The 20860-nt window shown below is 58.2% G+C and overlaps 1 protein-coding gene across 1 annotated transcript in view; it reads left to right on the plus strand.

Moving 5' to 3' along the window:
- The first annotated feature begins 1152 nt into the window (after positions 1–1152).
- GNA12 (G protein subunit alpha 12) overlaps positions 1153–20860 on the plus strand; it is a 100818-nt gene continuing 81110 nt past the window's right edge. Inside the window, exon 1 of the mRNA XM_062180014.1 lies at positions 1153–1456. Coding sequence (XP_062035998.1) covers positions 1154–1456 — 303 coding nt within the window. The 5' untranslated portion in view covers position 1153. The remainder of the gene's footprint in view (positions 1457–20860) is intronic.

Genomic DNA, 20860 nt, shown 5'->3' on the forward strand with positions numbered 1-20860 from the left:
GTTCTCAGATCTGCTGGCTCACCTGGGAATCTTAAGAGATATCAATTGCACCTTCCAGAGGGTTCTGATTCTGTGGCTCCGAGGCCCTTTAAGGAGCTGTAATAGGTTCAGGTGAGACCTAGCTAAGCCGTTCAGGAGTCCCTGTTCTCAGCTGGTGATTTCACCCCCACTTCCCAGTCGAGGAAACTGAAGCTAGGGACAGCAAAGAACTTTTTTTTTTTTAATTAAAAAATAAAAATAAAAAAATAAAGTTGCGCCCCAGTGTCCCTGGAAGCCGGCGGCAGGCCCAGCCACCGCGACCCGGGGCTCTTCCGGGAGCCTCCGGCGGCCCTGGCGGATGTCCAGCGCTCAGAGAAGCCTGCCCTGGAGTCCCAGGCAGCTCGCAAAAGGGCAGTGGACACGAGTTCAGGGCCCATCCGCCTCCGGCGTGGCTGCGAGGCCGGTCCCGGGGCCGCGCTCTCCCGGAGCGTCCGCACCCCTGAGCATCTCCCAGCTTCGGGACAACGCCCCAGCACCCTCCGCGAGCTCCCGGCTCCCGCAGGCGGACCCGACCTGGGAACCCGGGGCGACCCTGTACACCTGGCACTTCTGGTCACGCCCCGTTCCGCGGAACCCCCAATCCCAAGCCCACCCACCATGATTGACGTGCGCTCGAAGCAATTATAACTGGCCATGGCGGGCGGCAGCTCCGCCTCCCCGGCGGCCCCACCTCCCTTTCATTCTGAAAGAAAGCAGCTCGGGCCGCCTTGTCCAATGAGAAGTGCCCCCACCCTAAAGATCCCGCCTCTTGCGGCGCCGACCCCGCCCCGGGGACGCAGGAACGCTCGCCTCCTGAGGCGGGACCAGCCAATCGCAAGGCCGCCTCGCTCGGATGGACGGCGGGCGGCCCAATCCGCAGGGCCTCGCGCGCGCCGCCCCGCCCCCGCCGCGCCCCTCCCCCGCCCCGCAGCCGGGCCCGAGCGGCGGCCGGGCGAGTGCGGGCCTCTGCAGGCGGCGGCGGCGGCGGCGGCGGCGGCGGACGCGGCCTGAGGCGAGCGGCGGGCAGCCGCGCGGGCCGCGGGGCGTGGGGCGGCGCCCGGCCCGGCTCGCCCTCGCCGGCGGTGCGTCCATGGCCCCCGGGCGCCGGCGGGGCGCGGCCGCGGCCTGAGGGGCCATGTCCGGGGTGGTGCGGACCCTCAGCCGCTGCCTGCTGCCGGCCGAGGCCGGGGCCCGCGAGCGCAGGGCGGGCGGCGCGCGCGACGCGGAGCGCGAGGCCCGGCGGCGCAGCCGCGACATCGACGCGCTGCTAGCCCGCGAGCGGCGCGCCGTGCGGCGCCTGGTCAAGATCCTGCTGCTGGGCGCGGGCGAGAGCGGCAAGTCCACCTTCCTCAAGCAGATGCGCATCATCCACGGCCGCGAGTTCGACCAGAAGGCGCTGCTCGAGTTCCGCGACACCATCTTCGACAACATCCTCAAGGTGAGGCGCGCGCACCTGCGCCGCGGCGGTCACCTGGGCCGGGCCGGCGGCGCCCACGCGGGGACCTGTCAGCGCCCGCGCCAGCGCCCCACGCCGCGTGGCCGCGCGGGGAGAGGCCCCGCGGACTCACGGCCTGGCTCTCCACGCAGGCGCGCCCCGCACCCAGCCCGCGTCCGGTCCCCCCGGCGGCGGTTGCGTCATGGTTTTGTCCGGCGGAGTGCGGATGCGCACCAGGCTTCCCGTGCCGGGCCGCGGGGACCCCCCCCCGCCGCCGCCGCCGCCGCCCCTGAGCTGTGCGGACGGCCGGACACCCCGGCCCGCGCGCACACTGGTGCGGGGCCGGCCAGCCTGGGGGCGGGGGGCAGTGTCCAGGCCGTCTCGGAAGCCCAGCCTCCGCCTTTCCCGCGCGCTCGTAAACGGGGCTCACCCACGCGGCCTCCTGTCCGCCCGGAGCGCCTAAACCCCAGACCCCTCTCTCCCCTCGCCAGCCCGCCGCGCCGCGCCGCACCTGCGTCTTCCCTCGGACACTTTTGTGTTTGGGTGGTGGCCGTCGCCGTGGGCGCTTGAAGGCCGCTCTGAGACCCGGGCCCTGCGGGGACCGTGCGCGCCTCTGCGGGGAGGCGAGGGGTCGCAGGCTGCCTCCAGAGTGCTGTGCCCCCGGGCGCTGGTTGGCACAGTGCTCGGCGTGGGAGTGCCCGGGCAGCCCGTGAGGACAGGCCTTGGAAACCGGGGCGGCGCTCCAAGTTCAGGTCCGGCAGAGTGCTGTGCGGTGGTGAGCCCGCCCGCCGCCCGGCAGTGGGGGCGCCGGTGAACCCGCAGCGCTGAGGCTGGCCCTGGGCGGGGAGGGCGCCGCAGCCCCATCGCGCCGGGGCCCCTCTCCCCGGCCTGGCCCGGCCTGGCGACCTGCCTTCCCTTGGTTTGGTTGTTGAGATGCAGCACGGGTGGACCCAGGCAGGCGGCGCCGACTTGCTGCCCCCCACCCCAGGGGTCGTGTGTGACTGTGGCCCCTTCCTCTTTGGACTGGTCCATGCCGTGGCCTTACCACGGGGCACCGTGGAAGTCTCCCCCTGACGCAGGCTGCCTGGGGTCTTCGGGGTTCTGTGGTGAGGGATGAACCCCTGGACGGGCTGCACCCGCGTGTGGGTGTCCGTGTGTCTCGGAGTGCCCAGGTGGCTGGGCTGGGCCGGGCCGTGTCCACCAGCAGCACGGAGCAGGGTTGCCGCCCCTCTGTGTTTGAGCCCCTCTGCTGGGCGTGTGGGGGCCCCCGCAGGGTCTCCCTGAGCGTCTGGCGGTTCCACCCAGTGTTCGGTTAGGTTCCTCTTTATCTGAGGTCCGAAGGGTCTGCGCTCTGGGGCCCTCGTCAGTACTTGGTTTCCACGTATTCTCCCACTCTGTGGCTTGTCTTTTCATCCTTTCAACAGGGCTTTTCACAAAATTAAGGTTTTTATTTCAAAGAGGTGCAGCTTGCCTGTTCCTGCTCTTCTGCATCATGCTTTAGATCTCTCTCTTTTTTTAAAAGATTTTATTTATTTGAGAGGTAGAGTTACAGACAGTGAGAAGTAAAGACAGAGAGGTCTTCCTTCCGTTGGTTCACCCCCCAAATGGCCATTACGCCCAGCGCACTGTGCCAATCCGAAGCCAGGAGCCAGGTGCCTCCTCCTGGTTTCCCATGGGGTGCAGGGCCCAAGCACTTGGGCCATCCTCCACTGCCTTCCCGGGCCACAGCAGAGAGCTGGACTGGAAGAGGAGCAACCGGGACTAGAACCCGGTGCCCATATGGGATGCCGGCGCCGCAGGCGGAGGATTAACCAAGTGAGCCACGGCGCTGGCCCCATGCTTTAGGTCTTGAGTCTTAGAGCTTTTTGCTTAGGCTCAGATGTCTAAGATAGACTTTTTTTTCTTAAGGAGCTACCTTGGATTTTACATGATCTGTTTTGGGCTAGTCCTTTTTCAGTTTGAGAGACAGGGTGTGAGAGAGCTGCCCTCTGTAGTCCCTCTCCAGATGTCCCGGCGGCTGGGGCTGGACGCAGGCTGGAGCTGCTTGGAGTTGGTGCTTGTGTACTAGGTGTGTTGGCTGGCAGTCCCGTAATCCTGTGTAACATGGGAGGGCTAGGTGGTTTCTCGTGCGGTTTGATTTCGTGGGGCCGACCTTGCATAGGAGCGCCAGTCCACGTCCCGGCTGCTCCACTTCCAATCCAGCTCCCTGCCCGTGCACCTGGGGAGGCAGCAGCACGTGGCCCACGCACGTGGGCGACACCTGTGGATTTCCAGGCTCCTGGCCTCAGCCTGGCCCGCCCCGAGCGTGGTGGCCGTTTGGGGAATTGAAACGTGGATGAAAGACCGCTCTCGGTCTCTCCTTCTCTCTCTCTAGCTCTGCCTTTCAGATCAATAAATAGGAGTCTTTAAAAACCCCAGTCGTCCAGGAGCGTTTGCTGGGAAGGCCACACTTCTTGCATGGAGCGGCTTTGAGCCATTGGCGTCCGTGTAGGCCGGCTCTGGGCTCTTGGCTGTCTGTCGGTTTTGTATCAGAGTGATTTCGTCTGCTTTGGTTTTAAGCCTGGTTCAGCTGTTCTAGGGCCTGTGCTTTCTGTATTTGCTTGAACACGTTTTGCTGAGCGTTGTTGGGGGCTCGGGTCACGGTGGGGGGCCTGGCGTCTTCGCTGTGCTGGCCGCGCCATCCTGGCCGCGCCATCCATGCCGGCGCTCATCGGGGTCGTTGTTTGTTTCACCGCACGGCGCGCTTCTCGGCACAGGCCTTGTCCACGCCCGGGTCAGTTTATACCCAGGTAGTTCATGCTGTGTGAGGCGGCTGTAGTCTGAGTGTTCGCGTGCCTCTTAGCGCCTGACGCTGCGACTGCTGCTTGTGTCTGGGTACTGAAGCTCCGGCTTCTCCGAGCAGCCCTGTGGGTTCTCGGGCTTCTCCGTGTCGCCGTCGAGTTACCTGCACGTGGGGACGGTTACTCCTTCTCACCTCGTTGCCTGGGCTGGAATTCCAGTGCTGCGTCCGGTGAGAGCAGTGAGAAGTCATGCCGGCTGTGACTCCTCGCGCTGGCGGTCTGTGTCGTCTTACTTTTTGTCAGTCTTCCTAGTTTATCAGTGTTCTTATTATTTCTTTGTAACCAAAAATAACTGACTTTTTAAAGATTTATTTATTTGAAAGGCAGAGTTACAGAGAGAATATTCCATCCACTGGTTCACGCCCCAAATGGCCGTAATGGCTGGGCTGACCCGGGCTGAAGCCAGGGGCTTCTTCCAGGGTGCAGGGCCCGAGGACGTGAGCCATCCTCCTCTGCTTTCCCAGGCACATGAGCAGGGAGCTGGATCAGAAGTAGAGCAGCTGGGACTTGACCCGGCGCCCATATGGGATGCAGGCGCTGCAGGCCACGGCGTAGCCCGCTACACCACAGCGCCGGGCCCAAGAACCAACGTTGTATCCCATTCATCTTACTGAGGGAAGTTTTCCTGTTTTCGGTTTCATTTATTTATGCTCTCTATTGTTTTTTTTGTTTGCTGTGGACTCGTTTTGTGCATTTCTTGGCGGAGAGGCGTACCTTATTTATTGAGGCCTTTCCTCTTTGCTAGCGCAAACATCTCAAGTGCTGTGAATTTCCCGTCTCAGTGCCGTTTTAGCTGTGTCCACGTGTTTCCATGTTTAGTTTGATTCCCATCAGTTCGTGTCTGTGTTGCTTTGTTCTGAGATGTCTCTTGGAGCCGTGGGCTCCTGAGGAGAGTTGTGGCTTCCTGTGTTCAGGGAGTGGCCTGCCGCCTCTCTGTTGCTGATTTCTAGTGTGACTCCAGGGTCAGAGCGTGTGGAGGTGTCCGTTGGGGGTGGGCCCACGTCCTCTGCCGTCCACGCATCAGGGTCAGTGTGTGGAGGTGTCCGTCGGGGGTGGGCCCACGTCGTCTGCCGTCCACGCAGCATCAGGGTCAGAGGGTAGAGGTGTCCGTCGGGGGTGGGCCCACGTCGTCTGCCGTCCACGTGGCATCGGGGTCAGAGTGTGTGGAGGTGTCCACGCAGCATCAGGGTCAGAGGGTGGAGGTGTCCACGCGGCATCAGGGTCAGAGGGTGGAGGTGTCCGTCGGGGGTGGGCCCACGTCCTCTGCTGTCCACGCATCAGGGTCAGTGTGTGGAGGTGTCCGTCGGGGGTGGGCCCACGTCGTCTGCCGTCCACGCAGCATCAGGGTCAGAGGGTGGAGGTGTCCACGCGGCATCAGGGTCAGAGGGTGGAGGTGTCCGTCGGGGGTTGGGCCATGTTGTCTGCCATCCACGCGGCATCAGGGTCAGAGGGTGGAGGTGTCCACGCGGCATCAGGGTCAGAGGCTGGAGGTGTCCACGCAGCATCAGGGTCAGAGGGTGGAGGTGTCCACGCATCATCGGGGTCAGAGGGTGGAGGTGTCCGTCGGGGGTTGGCCCATGTTGTCTGCCATCCACGCGGCATCAGGGTCAGAGGGTGGAGGTGTCCATGCGGCATCAGGGTCAGAGGCTGGAGGTGTCCACGCGGCATCAGGGTCAGAGGGTGGAGGTGTCCACGCGTCATCGGGGTCAGAGGGTGGAGGTGTCCGTCGGGGGTGGGCCCACGTTGTCTGCCTTCCAGGCAGAGTCTGCTTCATGATACGTTGTGTTCCTTGAAATTTTTGAGGACCTCGCCTGTGTATGACCTCAGTTTTTTTACATTTCTAAATTTAGAAAAATTCTTTTGTTAACTTAATCTTTAAAAAGAAGCTTAAAAAAATATTTATTTGAAAGGCAGAACTAGAGAGACAGACAGACAGCCTTTCATCGACTGGTTCATTCCACAGATGACTGCAGTGGGCTGGCCCGCGCTCCATCCAGGTCTCCCGTGTGGGTGGGCCATCTGCCAGCTCCCCGGTGCACCAGCCGGGAGCGGGGTGGGAAGTGGAGCCGGCAGGGGCCCCTCTGAGGTTTTGGAGGTTGTTTGACGGCTCGGTCTGTGGTCCCGTGACGGGGAGTGTTTGCCCTGTGCCAGATCCGTCGGTTGGTGGTGGTGCTGGCTTCAGTGTCCTTGCTGACTTTGAGTTTAGTGGACCCAACAGGAGCCGAGAGAGGTCTGCAAGGGCCGCTGTCTGTGGATTTGTGCGTCTCCTTGCGCTGTCAGGTTTCACTTTGTGTGCTCTGGGGTTCTGTCGTGCGGTGCATCAACTTGTGGACACTGATGTCTTCCTGGTAGATGGACCCTTGTCTCCTGTCGCTTTCTATCCTTGAAGTCTACTGTGGCAGATATTTTAATGTAGCCACCCTTGTCTTTGTTACAACTTCCATGGTACGTGCTTGTCCATCCTTTTACTTTTAACCTACCTATGTTGTTTTAAAATGAGTTTCACATAGACAAGCTTAATTTTTCCTCCCCTCTGTCAATCTCCATTAATTTGTAGATTTAGATCATTATATTTAAGGGAAGGTCTTTGTTAATATACTCAGGAATAATTTTTTTTTTTTTTGACAGGCAAAATGGATAGTGAGAGAGAGAGAGACAGAGAGAAAGGTCTTCCTTTACCGTTGGTTCACCCTCCAATGGCCGCTGCGGCCGGCGCATCGCGTTGATCCGAAGCCAGGAGCTTCTCCTGGTCTCCCATGGGGTGCAGGGCCCAAGCACTTGGGCCATCTTCCACTGCCTTCCCGGGCCACAGCAGAGAGCTGGCCTGGAAGAGGGGCAACCGGGACAGAATCCGGCGCCCCGACCGGGACTAGAACCCGGTGTGCTGGCGCCACAGGCGGAGGATTAGCCTAGTGAGCCGCAGCGCCAGCCACTCAGGAATAATTTATTCTTCTCTGTTTTGTTTTTGTTTCTTAGTGCTTTCCTGTGGGTTAAAACATTCTGGGGTTGCATCGTGCCTGGTTTCTACTTTGTCTGGCTGTAATATACTCTGTCATTTCTTGTTAGTTGTAGGTTTGTTGCAAACGTGTATGACCTATCCAGGTCTGGTGGTGTTGGTGTTTTATGAAACTTTATTTCTGTTCAGGTTGCTTTGCCTTCCCAATTTGTTGTTTCGTGTTAGACTTGGGGCGCCACGCTGGTTTTGTGTCAGTCGTTACGTGTGACTGAAGGGGCCGGCGCCGTGGCGTAGCGGGTGTAGCCTCTGCCTTCCGTGCTGGAGTCCCACATGGGCACCGGTTGAGTCCCGGCTGCCCCACTTCCCATCCAGCTCCCTGCTAATGAGCCTGGGAATGTGCTTCGTCGGCTAAAGGTCATGAGAGACCTGGAAGAAGCTCCAGGCTTCGGATCAGCCCAGCTCCAGCTATGTGGCCATCTGGGGAGTGACCCAGCACATGGTCGATCTCTCTCTCCCTCTGTAGCTCTACCTCTCAAATAAATAAATAAATATTTTTTAAAAAACAAGAAGCTCCTAAGGGGCCTGGTGTTGTAGTGTAGCGGATGAAGCAGCACCTGCAGCGCTGGCATCCCATGTGGGTGTCGGTTCGCACCCCGGCTGCTAGACTTCCTGTCCAGCTCCCTGCTGCTGCTTTTGGCCTGGGAAAAGCAGCAGATGGCTCCAGCGTTTGGGAACCCTGCCACCCGTGCGGGAGACCCAGATGAAGCTCCTGTTTTCAGCCTGGCCCGGCCGTCTGGGGAGTGATCCAGCAGATGGGAGATTCTCTCTCCGTCTCTCTAACATCTCTGACTTTCAAACAAACAGATTCTTCAAGAAGAAACTCGTAAGAAGGAGGATGCGTATCCAGCCCTCTTTTCCTGTTCTGATGGTCTGTCTGTCCTGAAGTCCTGAGCCGTTTTCTCTCCTGTCCGTTCTGTGCAGAGCTTCCATTTGCTGGTAGTTTGTTTACTTGCCACAGCTCTTAGCTCTCTTTCATCTCGCTGCAGAGTTCACAGCCAGCTTTGAGTCCTGGAAACACGGGCCACATTGTTCTGACCCCTGGTCTCAGTGAGCAGGCCGCTGTCTTTGAGTGGCGTCCCTGCCTAAGTTCACACATTATTTCTGTCTGCCTTTGAGATTTTCCCCGTGGCTCCAGTTTCCAGAAGTGTAGCTATGACTGTCTGACTTTGGGTTTGCCCCACTCACTGAGTCTGTGCATTGAGTAATGTTTGTCTAATCTTGGATGTTTCAGATGCTCCCTCAGTCCCCCTCTGTCTTGCCTCTTTCCGTCAGAGCTGTGGGTTCTTCGTGGTTGATCCGTGGGTCCCTGAGACTCAGCTGCTGTGTTGAAACGAGTATAGCATCTGCTCCCCTCCGAGCCTGGCGCCTGTAGGCTGATGGGCCTGGGCAGCGTGGCGTCCTGTCTCCTCCTCCTGGGTTGCTGGTCCTGAGTGCCTCAGTTTCCCCCTGGACCCTGTTGACGCTGCCTGGGTAGGGAGTTGAAGCACCTCCCCTTCCAGGCAGAGGATGGGTGCCACTGTACCGGGCCGGCCTCTGGCTGTGGCTGCCTGGGCCCCTCGACTGAGCTGACACCTCCCAGGGTGGGGGGTGGTGATTCTGCGGGTGTTTGGCTGGCCCAGAGGGGCCTACAGTAACACCACGTTCCCCAGGCCTGGTGCCGGGGCGCGGGCCCTGCCTGGACAGCTTCTCCTCTGTGCTTTCCAGCTGCTGCGGCCGTCCACAGGCAGGATGCAGGACAGTGGGGCTCACTGCCACGTCGGCCCCCAGGTCCTGCCCCTCCCTCCCCACCCGCATGGGGTGGCCCTGGAGGCACGGAGAACCCAAGTCGCCATCACCCTGGTCTTTCCTGCTTTGTTTACTTAGAGGCAGAGAGAGAGCGGGCCTGGGAGCATAAGGAAAGAGAGGAATGCGCTCCCACCCCCTGGGTCACTCCCCAGTGCCCACATCGCGGGGCCGCACAGTCCAGGCCTCCCATGTGGGGGCAGGGACCACGGCTGGAGCCAGAGCCAGGGCTTCTGCAGGGCTGTGGGTGTGTGCTCACTGCCCGTCAGTCCCGTGTTGGCTCCTCTTGATCAGTCGGGGCTGAGCTGACTGGAGGCTGCCGGTTCTGGGCTTGGCTGTGTGCACAGTGTTAAGGATAATGCTCCCTCGCTTCCTACGAGGGCTGTCCTTAAAGCTCCCTGCGTAACAGTGCCCCAGGGAGTGCTTCCGCCGGCTTTGGCTCACCCTGGCTCCGCTCCCCGATCTGTGTGTGGCATTTCAGGGAGGGAATTCGGATTCCGCCGGAAGTGAATGCAGTGCCGTCTGTGAAGGCTCTTTGTGGCGTGGACTGGACGTCACCTACCACCCACATAATTGCATTGGTGTCTCACTGAGCACTCCAAGGTAGACCTGTCTTCTGTGTTTACAAGCTGCTGCTCTCCAAGCTTTTTGAAGGAATGGAATATTAGATGGGGTTGTCTGTGATTGAAACAAAAGAATTAAATTCAACAAAATATCCAGAGCGTGGTGCTGGGTGACGTCGGGGGAGGGGTGAGTAATGAGTGCAGCCCAGGCCCAGCCCTCCGGGCAGCCTGTCCAGCGAGAGACAGTGCACGGGGAAGTTAATGTCCAGTGTGAGTGCGCGTGCCCAGTGCCGTAGCTGAGGTAGCGAGGAGGCTCGGTGGGAGAACGGGAGGACTGGCTTTGGCTGCGCTATCAAGAAAAGCCTGGGCACGCAAGTGTGATGTCAGCTGGCCTTTGAAGACTGGGATGCAGCAGGTGGAAGCGAACACAGGACCCTCGTGGCTGCACGCTTCCCTACCAGCTGACACAGCACGTCTTTTTTTTTTAAGATTTATTTTATTTATTTGAAAGAAAATAGTTAGAGAGGTAGAGACAGAGAGGTCTCTCCCATCTGCTGGTTCACTCCCAGATGGCTGTACCGGCTGGAGCTGCGCTGACCTGAAGCCTGTAGCTAGGAGCTTCTTCTGGGTCTCCCATGAGGGTGCAGGGGCCCAGGGCCCCTTAGCTGGGAGCTGGATCAGAAGTGAAGCAGGGGCCGGCACTATGGTGTAGCAGGTAGCTGCCGCTTGCATATGGACACCAGTTCGAGTTACGGCTGCTCCACTTCCGATCCAGCTCTCTGCTGTGACCTGGGATAGCAGTAGAGGGTGGCCCAAGTGCTTGGGTCCCTGCACCCACGTGGGAGACCCAGAGGAAGCTCCTGGCTCTTGGCTTCTGATCAGCACGTAGCTCCTCCAGCTGTTGTGGCCAACTGGGGAATGAACCAGCCAATGGAAGACCTCTCTCTCTCCCTCCCTCTCACTCACTCGCTCTCTTTCTCGCTCTCTCTCTCCCTCCTTCTCTCTGTCTCTCTCTCTCTCTCTCTCTCTCTCTCTCTCTCTGCCTCTCCTTCTCTCTCTGTGTAACTGACTTATAAATAAATAAATAAATCTTTTTAAAAAAGAGGTGAAGCGACTGGGAACCCCGTGTGCCACAGCGGTATAGTTGGTATCAGCAGGCCCAGTGTAGGACGACACGGAACTTCGCAGTCCACAGGAGCGGTCGTGATGCAGGGGCTCGCTGAAGACCAAGGGTTCGGCCCCGCAGCTGAGCGCCGGGCCCATCTCTCCTGGAGATTCACCTGTGCGCTCCCAGACACCCCAGATCCCAAGAGGGGCCTGCAGGTGGCCAGTGGACCGTGATCTAAGAGCTGGTGTGGTGGACAGATTGTGCTATATTTTTAGACATCTGCCTCTCCTTGTGTGTTTTGTTTGGTTAAACTCCTTTTCTGGCTGAGGTGTGCTGGACTTCCCAGAAGTCTCCCCTGGTGTTGTCTGCTGTCGGGCACTGTGATCTCTTGGTTCCTGGGCTCGTGGGAGCGGAAGCTGCTCCTGAGCCCAGGGGCACAGCTGGGCACGCATCGCCTCGCTGGCAGCCTGCATGTAAGTGAACACTTGGATTTGTACCTGGACACGTGGTTGGTACAAAACATCTTTTCCATCCATTAAAAAAAGAGAGGGGCCCCTCCAGCCGTTGTTGGGGGTCCAGAGCACAGATGTGATCCGTCTTGCCACAGCTTTTGGGTTTGCATGTGGAGTATGTTAAGCCAATAATTTAAGGGGGCAGTTTGACCTTCAGTCGTCTGTCATGTGAGATTCGGAACAGGGTGTGCGCCATGCTAGCGTTGTGTCGCTAGCTGGTAATTGCTTTCTGTCATTGCGTAGCTGGGAGTGGGTACACAGATCTTATCGGTTTTAAATGGCACTGAACATGTGAACTTGGGGTTTATCTGCAGATGTAATTACGGTGCAGTCTTCAAACCAGAGAAGCTGCTATTGTGTAATGGACCTGGCACCTCCCACCTGGAGGGCAAGCCGGGGAGCTGGAGCTGTCCCACTTTGTTTGTATTCAGACAAAAGAAACAAAGAATCTTCTCTCCCTTCTGTCAAGTGGGCTGGCCAGACAGCTGCTCGTGTCCACTGGCCCTTTCAGGACAAGCAGAGTGTGAATAGTAGTTGCCAAGCTTGAGATGGATCAGTGTTTCCATACTGTCCTTGTGTCTGTGTTAGCATCAGTGCCCACTGGTTTGTGGAATGGGGAACCATTCACATGCTACCTCGCTCCAACTGTTGGGGAAGCAGACACTTCTGTGGCTCCCCGTGGAGGAGCAGCGTCTGTCGCACAGCAGGGCGCCGGTGTTACACTTGGCACACGGGTAGAAAGTAGCCGAAAGCAGGTGCAGGAAGAATACATACTGGACTCCTGCTTGCTTGCCTTTAAGATGTATTTATGGTGCTGGTGCTGTGATGCAGCGGGTTGAGCCCCCGCCTGCAGCACAGGTACCCCATATGGGTGGCTGCTGCGCTTCCAAGTCAGCTCCCTGCTAGCGCACTTGGGAAAGCAGTAGAAGATGGCCCAAGTGTTTGGGTCCCTCTGCCCACGTGGGAGACCCCCACAAAGCTCCTGGCTTCAGCTTGGCCCAGCCCTGGCCATTATAGCCATTTGGGGAGTGAACTAGTGAATGGAAGAGCTCTCTCTCTCTCTCTCTTTCTGCCTCTCCCTCTCACTCTAACTCTGCCTTTCAAATAAATTTTAAAAAAAATTTTTTTTTCACTTCCCAAATGGCTGCAACAGTTAGGGCTGGGCCAGGCTGGAGCTAGGAGCCAGGAGCTTTGTCTGGGTCTCCCACCTGGGTGCAGGAGCTCAGGCACCTGGGCCTCCCTTTGCTGCTTTCCACGTGCAGTAGCCGGGAGCGGAATTGGAGTGGAGCAGCCAGGACTCTTAACTGCCGCCCATATGGGATTTCTGCGCTGCAGGGGTAGCTCAACCTGCTGTCCACAGCACGGCCCCAACCCCTGCTTTCTTAAAGAACCAGAGGCCCAGTAGATAGCAAGTTTCTCTCTCTCAGCTTTGAGATCTGTTTAGCCATCTAGTGTGAAAATGACGGCACCAGCTTTGTCATAGGGCCCTAACGTCTGTGGATACTTCCTGGGCATTGGAAACATCTGCTTAAACTGAGCAGCAGCCATACCCCAAGGGACCGCGCAGAGGCAGAAATGGGGTTAATACTGCCATCGCTTTGGCCGAGTGTACCCGTGACGGTGTGTGCTGGGGTTCCCTGAGCCTCCAGCGTCTACCTGGGGGAGTCAGCTGAGGGTTCCTGCTGGCGCCTGCGAGAGAGCAGGCTGGATGCTGGGAGTCCAGAGCCAGGGGCTCTGTGCTGGGCCGTGCGCAGGGTGTGTGTTGAGCGCACGGTGTGGCTCCTGTGGAGCTTGCCATCTGGGTGTCCTTGCTGGGGACAGGATACATGGGGCAGGCAGGGCAGGAGGTGGACCATGCCTGGGTAAGGCCCAAGGGGCGCTGGGAGCCCTCGCCTAGAGGAAGGAGGCCCCTGAGGCCACTCGGATGGGTGATGAGCAGCACCCAGGCTGGACCACGGCACCCTGGAGCCTGTCTAATGAACAGCTCCATGCTCAGCCCTGGGCTGGTCAAACACTGGGTGACCCGGATGACGGTCGTTCTCAGGGTGAAGTTCTGTTCCCCTGTGGCTGTGAGCCAGTGTTCCAAGCACAACTTGACCTTAGCCAGGGAGGGGAGGGAGTGACTGTTTACAAGGGCTCGCTGGCTCTGAAGGAGCAGCTGCAGGCGGCGCGTAGGGCTTTGAGTCTGCGTCCCCCACGCACTCGAGATGCCCGTGGCCGCCTCAGTGTCTGCTGGAGGAAGTGGAGCCCGTGGTTTCAGTGTTAGGGTAAGGAAGGGCGTATTCCCCTGGTGTTCTGGTGACTTGGCTAGCGAGGCGAAGCGTGTGGGCTGGGGCCGGTGCTGTGGCACAACGCGTAAAGCCTCCACCTACGGTGCCGGCATCCCATATGGGCGCCGGTTCAAGTCCCGGCTGCTCCTCTTCCAGTCCAGCTCTCTGCTGTGGCCTGGGAAAGCAGTGGAAGATGGCCCACGTCCTTGGGCCCCTGCACCCGCGTGGGAGACCCGGATGAAGCTCCTGGCTTCGGATCGGCACAGCTCCGGCCGTTGTGGCTACCTGGAGAGTGAACCAGCAGATGGGAGTCTCTCTCTCTCTCTCCCCCTCTCTATAACTCTGCCTCTCTATAACTCTGCCTTTCAAATAAATGCATGAATCTTTAAAAAAAAAAAAAAAAAAGTGTGGGAGCTGCAGGCGGAACTCCTGGGAGACTAGCTGCTCGGAACTGAGAAACAGAAACCGGTCATTTGCCTTCTTATCGGTATGTATTTGGTGAGACTATAAAGTAATGAGACTGTTTCTAGACAAATATACCAGGACTGACAGAACATACTAGTTAGAGCAGACGTCTCATTAAAGCAGACCTCCCGGGATGCCAAGTGGCGTGTGTGCACCTGTGGGGCCAGCCGGGGCACAGCCCGTTGTGCCAGGAGCTCCTGTTCCTGAGCACTGTCGCTGTTCCCCGCTGGAGCCTGAGGTCTCAGGACGGGGTGGGGCTTTCCTCTGGTGGAAGGGTCTTCGAGTCCTCTCTCGCCCTCTGCTTAGGGGGGCAGGACCGACTTGTGGGGCAGGTGAGTTTGGAGAGAGAACCCGACAGGCCGAGCTCGGCACCCCGGGATCTGGTCCGGAAGCTGCCCTGCCCGAGGGCATGAGCGTGTGTTCTCATTTCTCCTAAGGGTCAGCCTGCCTCACCGGTGCTGGTGCACCCGCACCCATGGGCAGGTCGGCTCACTCACAAACCTAAAACCAAACTCCTAGAAAGAAAGCCAAGGTCGTGATCCCCGGCTAGCTGACTCGTGTTCTGATTCCCAAACTGATTCTAGATTTGGAAACAAGGAAAACTGAGACTTTTAAGAGAGGAGCACTGTGGCCAAGGGCAAAGAGAACATTCTAGGGCCTGGTGGTGCGTCCCCTACCCGCAGGCCGAGCCAGCACAATCCTGAACATTCTCGCTGGTGCCCTGCAGCAGAAGCCAGGGCAGGTCAGGCTAGAAGCCTGGAAAGCGGAGGGCAGGAGCAGAAAGGTGCAGCCCACGGACGCCGCTCCGGGTGAACCGCGGGGGCCTGCAGGACAGAATCACTCGGCCCAGGCCAGCGTCCAGCGGCCTTCACCTCTGTTCTCAAGTGTGGGTTGAAGGCAGCATCCATCGGTCAAGCCCAGCCTCTGGTCTGGAGACAGACGAGGCAGAAACTGCCAGAGCTGAGCGTGGGGAGGGGTACACAGCCGCTGCGTCCCTAGCAGGGGGCAGGAGGAAGGCGCCCACAAAGGACAGAAGCAAAGCCCCGGCTGGAGAAAGAGGTAGACAACGAAGTAGAAGTGTTGTGTAGGAATAGCAAGCCTAGATGATATCAAACAGGAACTCCAGGACAGGATAAAACAATGGGGAGAGATAAGAAAGGAAATTGCAGGGTCAGTGAGAAACCCCAGATAACACCATCATAAACACAAACAGAAAGGCCCAGCTCAGCGGTGGGGGCACCTGCGAACCCATCCCGCCCCTGCCTGCACTGGTGAGTTAGGGGAGCACGTGTGGGCCGTCCACCTGTGCTGTGAGTTAGGGAGGAGGCACGTGTGGGCCGTCCACCTGTGCTGTGAGGGGAGGAGGCACGTGTGGGCCGTCCACCCGCGCTGTGAGGGGAGGAGGCACGTGTGGGCCGTCCACCCGCGCTGTGAGGGGAGGAGGCACGTGTGGGCCGTCCACCTGTGCTGTGAGTTAGGGAGGAGGCGCGTGTGGGCCGTCCACCTGTGCTGTGAGTTAGGGGAGGAGGCGCGTGTGGGCCGTCCACCTGTGCTGTGAGTTAGGGGAGGAGGCGCGTGTGGGCCGTCCACCTGTGCTGTGAGTTAGGGAGGAGGCACGTGTGGGCCGTCCACCTGTGCTGTGAGTTAGGGGAGGAGGCACGTGTGGGCCGTCCACCTGTGCTGTGAGGGGAGGAGGCACGTGTGGGCCGTCCACCTGTGCTGTGAGTTAGGGGAGGAGGCACGTGTGGGCCGTCCACCTGTGCTGTGAGTTAGGGGAGGAGGCACGTGTGGGCCGTCCACCCGCGCTGTGAGTTAGGGGAGGAGGCACGTGTGGGCCGTCCACTGCACTGTGAGGGGAGGAGGCACGTGTGGGCCGTCCACCTGTGCTGTGAGTTAGGGGAGGAGGCACGTGTGGGCCGTCCACCCGCGCTGTGAGTTAGGGGAGGAGGCACGTGTGGGCCGTCCACCCGCGCTGTGAGTTAGGGGAGGAGGCACGTGTGGGCCGTCCACCTGTGCTGTGAGTTAGGGGAGGAGGCACGTGTGGGCCGTCCACCCGCGCTGTGAGGGGAGGAGGCACGTGTGGGCCGTCCACCTGCACTGTGAGGGGAGGAGGCACGTGTGGGCCGTCCACCTGTGCTGTGAGGGGAGGAGGCACGTGTGGGCCGTCTACCCGCGCTGTGAGTTGGGGGAGGCGAGGCCGCTGACTGCCTCAGGCCTGTCAGTGTTCACAGATGCTGGAGTGTCGTCTGCTCTACCCTGTGGAGGGACGTAACGGTGTCTTTGCCAATCCTAAGGCCGCATCCCCGTCTCATCTCTGACAGATGCCAAGGACAGGGACGGCATATGGCTGGCTCCGCGTGAGCCCTCTGTGTGCGCTTTGCTGTAGTGACCGTGCCGTCTGGACGTGGGCAGGCCCCCGAAGAAGGATCTGTTTGAGCAGAGGGTAATTTATGACTTTGGCCATCTGCTAGCTGAGGGCTTGTGATCCGCAGTGGGAGTGGAAGGACTTGGGGACAGCCCCCCACGCGTGTGTGGAGCGGCCTGCGTGGTGCCACGGAGCCGTCCTGCATCCTCTCTGGCGTTGGCTTCGCTGTGTGCACACCCCCTCGCTCCTGGTTACGTTGTTTGGTCACGGTGCCAGCCTCACCGTAACTGGCTGAGGCGCTGGTGCTGAGGGGTGTGGTACTTCAGTGAGGAGACGGAGCCTAGGGACGGGGACTGTCTGGTGGGGAGCTGGTGACGGTGTTGATATAGGCTGTGTCTGCTGCTGCTGCTGCCGCTTTTTTTTTTAAGATTGATTGATTGATTTGGAAGGCAGAGTTAAATCTTCGATCTGCTGTTCACTCACCAAACGGCCACAATGGCGGCGGCTTGACCTGCTATGCCACAGCACCAGCTCCAGGCTCTGTCTTAAAAACTGGAGTATTGGCTGGTGCCATGGCTCACTAGGCTAATCCTCCGCCTGCGGCACCAGCACCCTGGGTTCTAGTCCTGGTCGGGGTGCTGGATTCCGTCCCGGTTGCTCCTCTTCCAGTCTAGCTCTCTGCTGTGACCCGGGAAGGCAGTGGAGGATGGCCCAGGTCCTTGGGCCCTGCACCCGCATGGGAGACCAGGAGGAAGCACCTGGCTCCTGGCTTCAGATTGACACAGCGCGCCAGCCGTAGCGGCCACTTGGGGGGTGAACCAACGGAAAAAGGAAGACCTCTCTCTCTCTCTCTCTAACTCTGCCTGTCAAAAACAAAAACAAACAAAGAAAAAAGCAAAACTGGAGTATTGCATAAAAGGGGACATTTCCAGCCGGGTATATAGTTTTTCCTGCACTATGAGGTCAGAAGTAGACCTGGGAACTTTAGCATGGTGGTGATTGCTCTAAGTAAATGTAGCCACCACTGAATCTCATGTGAGATCAACATACACCCAGACCTGCTTTCACACGTTGACCTGCGTGTAGTCACACACGTTCACACTTGCTCGATGCCCACACGCCGTTCTCTGGCATACACATGCTCCTGTGCTCACATGTAGTGCTCTCGGGCTGGTGCTGCTCCGGCACACACACAGTGCTCTCGGGCTGGTGCTGCTCCGGCACACACGCTCCCACAGGCTTGCACACTGCTCTCACACACGTGCTGTCGCACGTACACATGCTCACACATAGTCTTACAGGCTCACACACGTGCTGTTATCCTCTTGGGAAAATACGTGTAGCCATATGTAGAAACAATATCGGAAGGTGTTAAAACAGAATATTAAGTGTTTATTTCCGTAGTACATTGTGGGTATTTTTCAAGAAATGCATTTGCACAGCAGGTTCTATTTTATAGCCCGCACTAGTGATAGCAGTTGTGTGTGAGTCCTTAGGAATGCACTCCGCCTGTCCCATGGCCGTACTGACAGCCTTCCCTCCCCATTACCAGGACACGGGTAGGTGCTCTCACTTAAATTCTGGTTTGCATCTTGCGCTAGAACTGTTGTAATCCGGAATATTTACAGAATGTGTAAATATTTGCCAAGGAGACCACAGCATCTCCAGCATTTTTTTAAAATTGGAAACTTGTTTCTTCATTCTTGGTAACTTCCAGAAAAGTCACTAGCTTCCCTCAGTTCCTTCCTGTTGTTGGTCCAACTAAAACTCTTCTGAGAAAGTAAGATGTCCTGCTCTGGTCTTTAATTAATTTAAAACACTTCACTATTAAAGTAGGGGCTGGCATTGTGGTGTCGTGGGTAAAGCCGCTGCCTGCAACACTGGCATCCCATGTGGGTGGCGGTTTGAGACCCAGCTGCTCCGCTTCCAATCCAGCTCCCTACTAATGCACCTGGGAAAGCAGCAGAAGATGGCCAAGTGCTTGGGCCTGCACCCACGTGGGAGATCTAGAAGCGCCTGACCCTTGGCTTCAGCCTGGCCTGGCCTTGGCCATTGCAGCCTTTGGGGGAATGAAGATTCCCCCCCCCCCCCCCCCCCCGTCTCTTCCTCTGTAACTCTGACTTTCAAATAAATAAATAAATCCTTTAGAAATGTAAATAAATAGGGGGCCTGGTGTAGTAGGCTGAGCCTCTGCTGTGGCGCCAGCATTGTTTATGGGCCTTGGTTTGAGTTCTGGCTGCTCCACTTCTGATCCAGCTCTCTGCTGTGGCCTGGGAAAGCAGTAGAAGATGGCCCAAGTGCTTGGTCCCATGCACCCACATGGGAGACCCAGAAGAAGCTCCTGGCTTTTGTGGCCATTTAGGGAGTGAACCAGCAGATGAAGACCTCTCTCTGTGTCCTTCTCTCTCTGTCCCTCTCTCTCTCTCCTTCCCTCTCTCTCCTTCCCTCCCTCCCTCTACCTCTCAAATAAATGAAATCTTTAAATAAAAAATAAATAAAGCATCAGGGGTAAGGTAAGGAGGATGTGTTAAGTGTATGTGTTTTGAAATTGACTTCGGCCTTCTTCAAACATGTATCTGACTTTGGTACTTAGTAAGTGGTGGATTACGATGGATACATTAGGGGCTGGTGGTGTGGCCTGGGGGGCTAAGCTGCCATCTGTAATGCCAGCATCCCATGTCAGAGCGCTGGGTCGAGTCCTAGCCGTTCCTCCTGTGTGGCTCTCTGCTGATGGCCCAGTGCCTGGACCCCTGCCACCCACATGGGTGGCCTGGATGGACTTGCAGGCTCCTGACCCAGCCTCAGCCATTATGGCCAGCTGATGGAGGATTTCTGTCTGTCCTCTCTCTGCCGCTGTCTTTCAAGTAAATAAAATGCATCTTTAAAGAAAAAAGTATTACATGTGTATTGTATTGGGTTTGTTTTTAAGATTAATACTCAGTTTGAACGTGGCTCGTTTTCTTTTAGTTTGACGTTGATCGTGGTGTCCCCCTCTTCGGCATAGGGGACCCTGTGGACCCTGCCTGCTGAGCCGTCCTCCCCTGTAGCTGACGGCTTGGGCTGCCGCCGGCACCAGTGTCCCACGGGGGCTGCCACGTGAGCGGACTCTGAGGTGCCTTCCGTCTGATGACAGTGTGTGAGTTTCTTTAGTTGCAGTTAATTAATTAATTTGAAAGGCAAAGCAACGAGAGGAGGAGGGGGGAGGGGGACACTGAGGCATCGTCCATCTGCTGGTTCACGCCCCACGTGGCCACTGGCCAGGAGGCAGGAGACCTGTCCTGGTCTCCTCTGGGTGCAGGACTCAAGCATTCGGCCACTTTGGGCTGCCTTCCCAGATGCATCAGCAGGAAGCTGGATCAGAAGCTGAGTAACGGGGCCGGCGCTGTGGCATAGCCGCTAAAGCCACCGCGTGCAGTGCCGGCGTCCCCTGCAGGTTCGAGTCCCGGCTACTCCACTTCTGATCCAGCTCCCTGCTATGGCCTGGGAACGCAGTGGAAGGTGGCCCGAGTGCTTGGGCCCCTGCACCCACATAGGAGACTGGGAGGAGACTCCTGCTCCCTGGCTTTGGATCAGCCCTGCTCCGGCCAGCGTTGCAGCCATTTGGGGAGAGAACCAGTGGATGGAAGACCAGTCTCTCTCTCTCTTTGCCTCTCTGTAATGCTGCCTTCCAAATAAATCTTTCAATAAAAACCAAAAAACCAGCAGCAGCAGCTGGTGACCACAGCCAGCACTCTGGTGTGTGCCGCAGCGTGAGCCACTGTGGCACAGCCCCAGCCCAGCGCCGTCTGAATGTCTGTGGGACCTTGCCACGTTGACTGCTCTTCTGTGATGCGCGTGGAATGAGCCACTGAAGTGTACTCTAGGGCCCCAGGACGTTCACTGTGTAGGCCGCCGTCCTCCAGGGCGCTCACTGTGTCGGCCGCCGTCCTCCTGAAGTCCCAGACTGTTCTCACGGCCCCAAGCGGGCAGCCACTTCACGGTCACCTCCCCGCGCTGGGACCCTCCGCTCCGTCCTCTCTCTCTGCTGTCACCTATCCTGGGTACTTCCTGTAAGCAGAATACTACAATACGTAACCTCTGTGTCTGGATTCTTTCACTTGCATATTGTTTCTGTAAATAAACTTGACCTTTTGGAGCAATTTTAGGTTTACAGGAAAACCCAGCAGACAGTACAGAGTTTGCCTGTACCCCCATCCTCCCCTACCCCTGCCTCTTGTTTGGTCATCGTTGCTGTGCCAATCTGGATGTTTTTATTCACCGGAACCCACAGCTTACATTAGGATTCACTGTGCGTTGTGCAGCTTTGACCAATGCGTTCATCACCGTGGAATCCTATGGAATCCTGCCCTGGAACTCTGTCCTTCCCCCCGGCCATCTCTGGGCAGCCCTGGAGCGGACTGGCCTTTTCTGTGGGCGTCTCGGACCTAGCAGTGTGTACGTAAAGCGCCTCTGTGCTTGTTGTGGCTCGGTAGTTGGTTTTCATCGC

This window comes from Lepus europaeus, chromosome 21 (assembly GCF_033115175.1).
Source record: "Lepus europaeus isolate LE1 chromosome 21, mLepTim1.pri, whole genome shotgun sequence".
NCBI classification, from domain to species: Eukaryota; Metazoa; Chordata; class Mammalia; order Lagomorpha; family Leporidae; genus Lepus; species Lepus europaeus.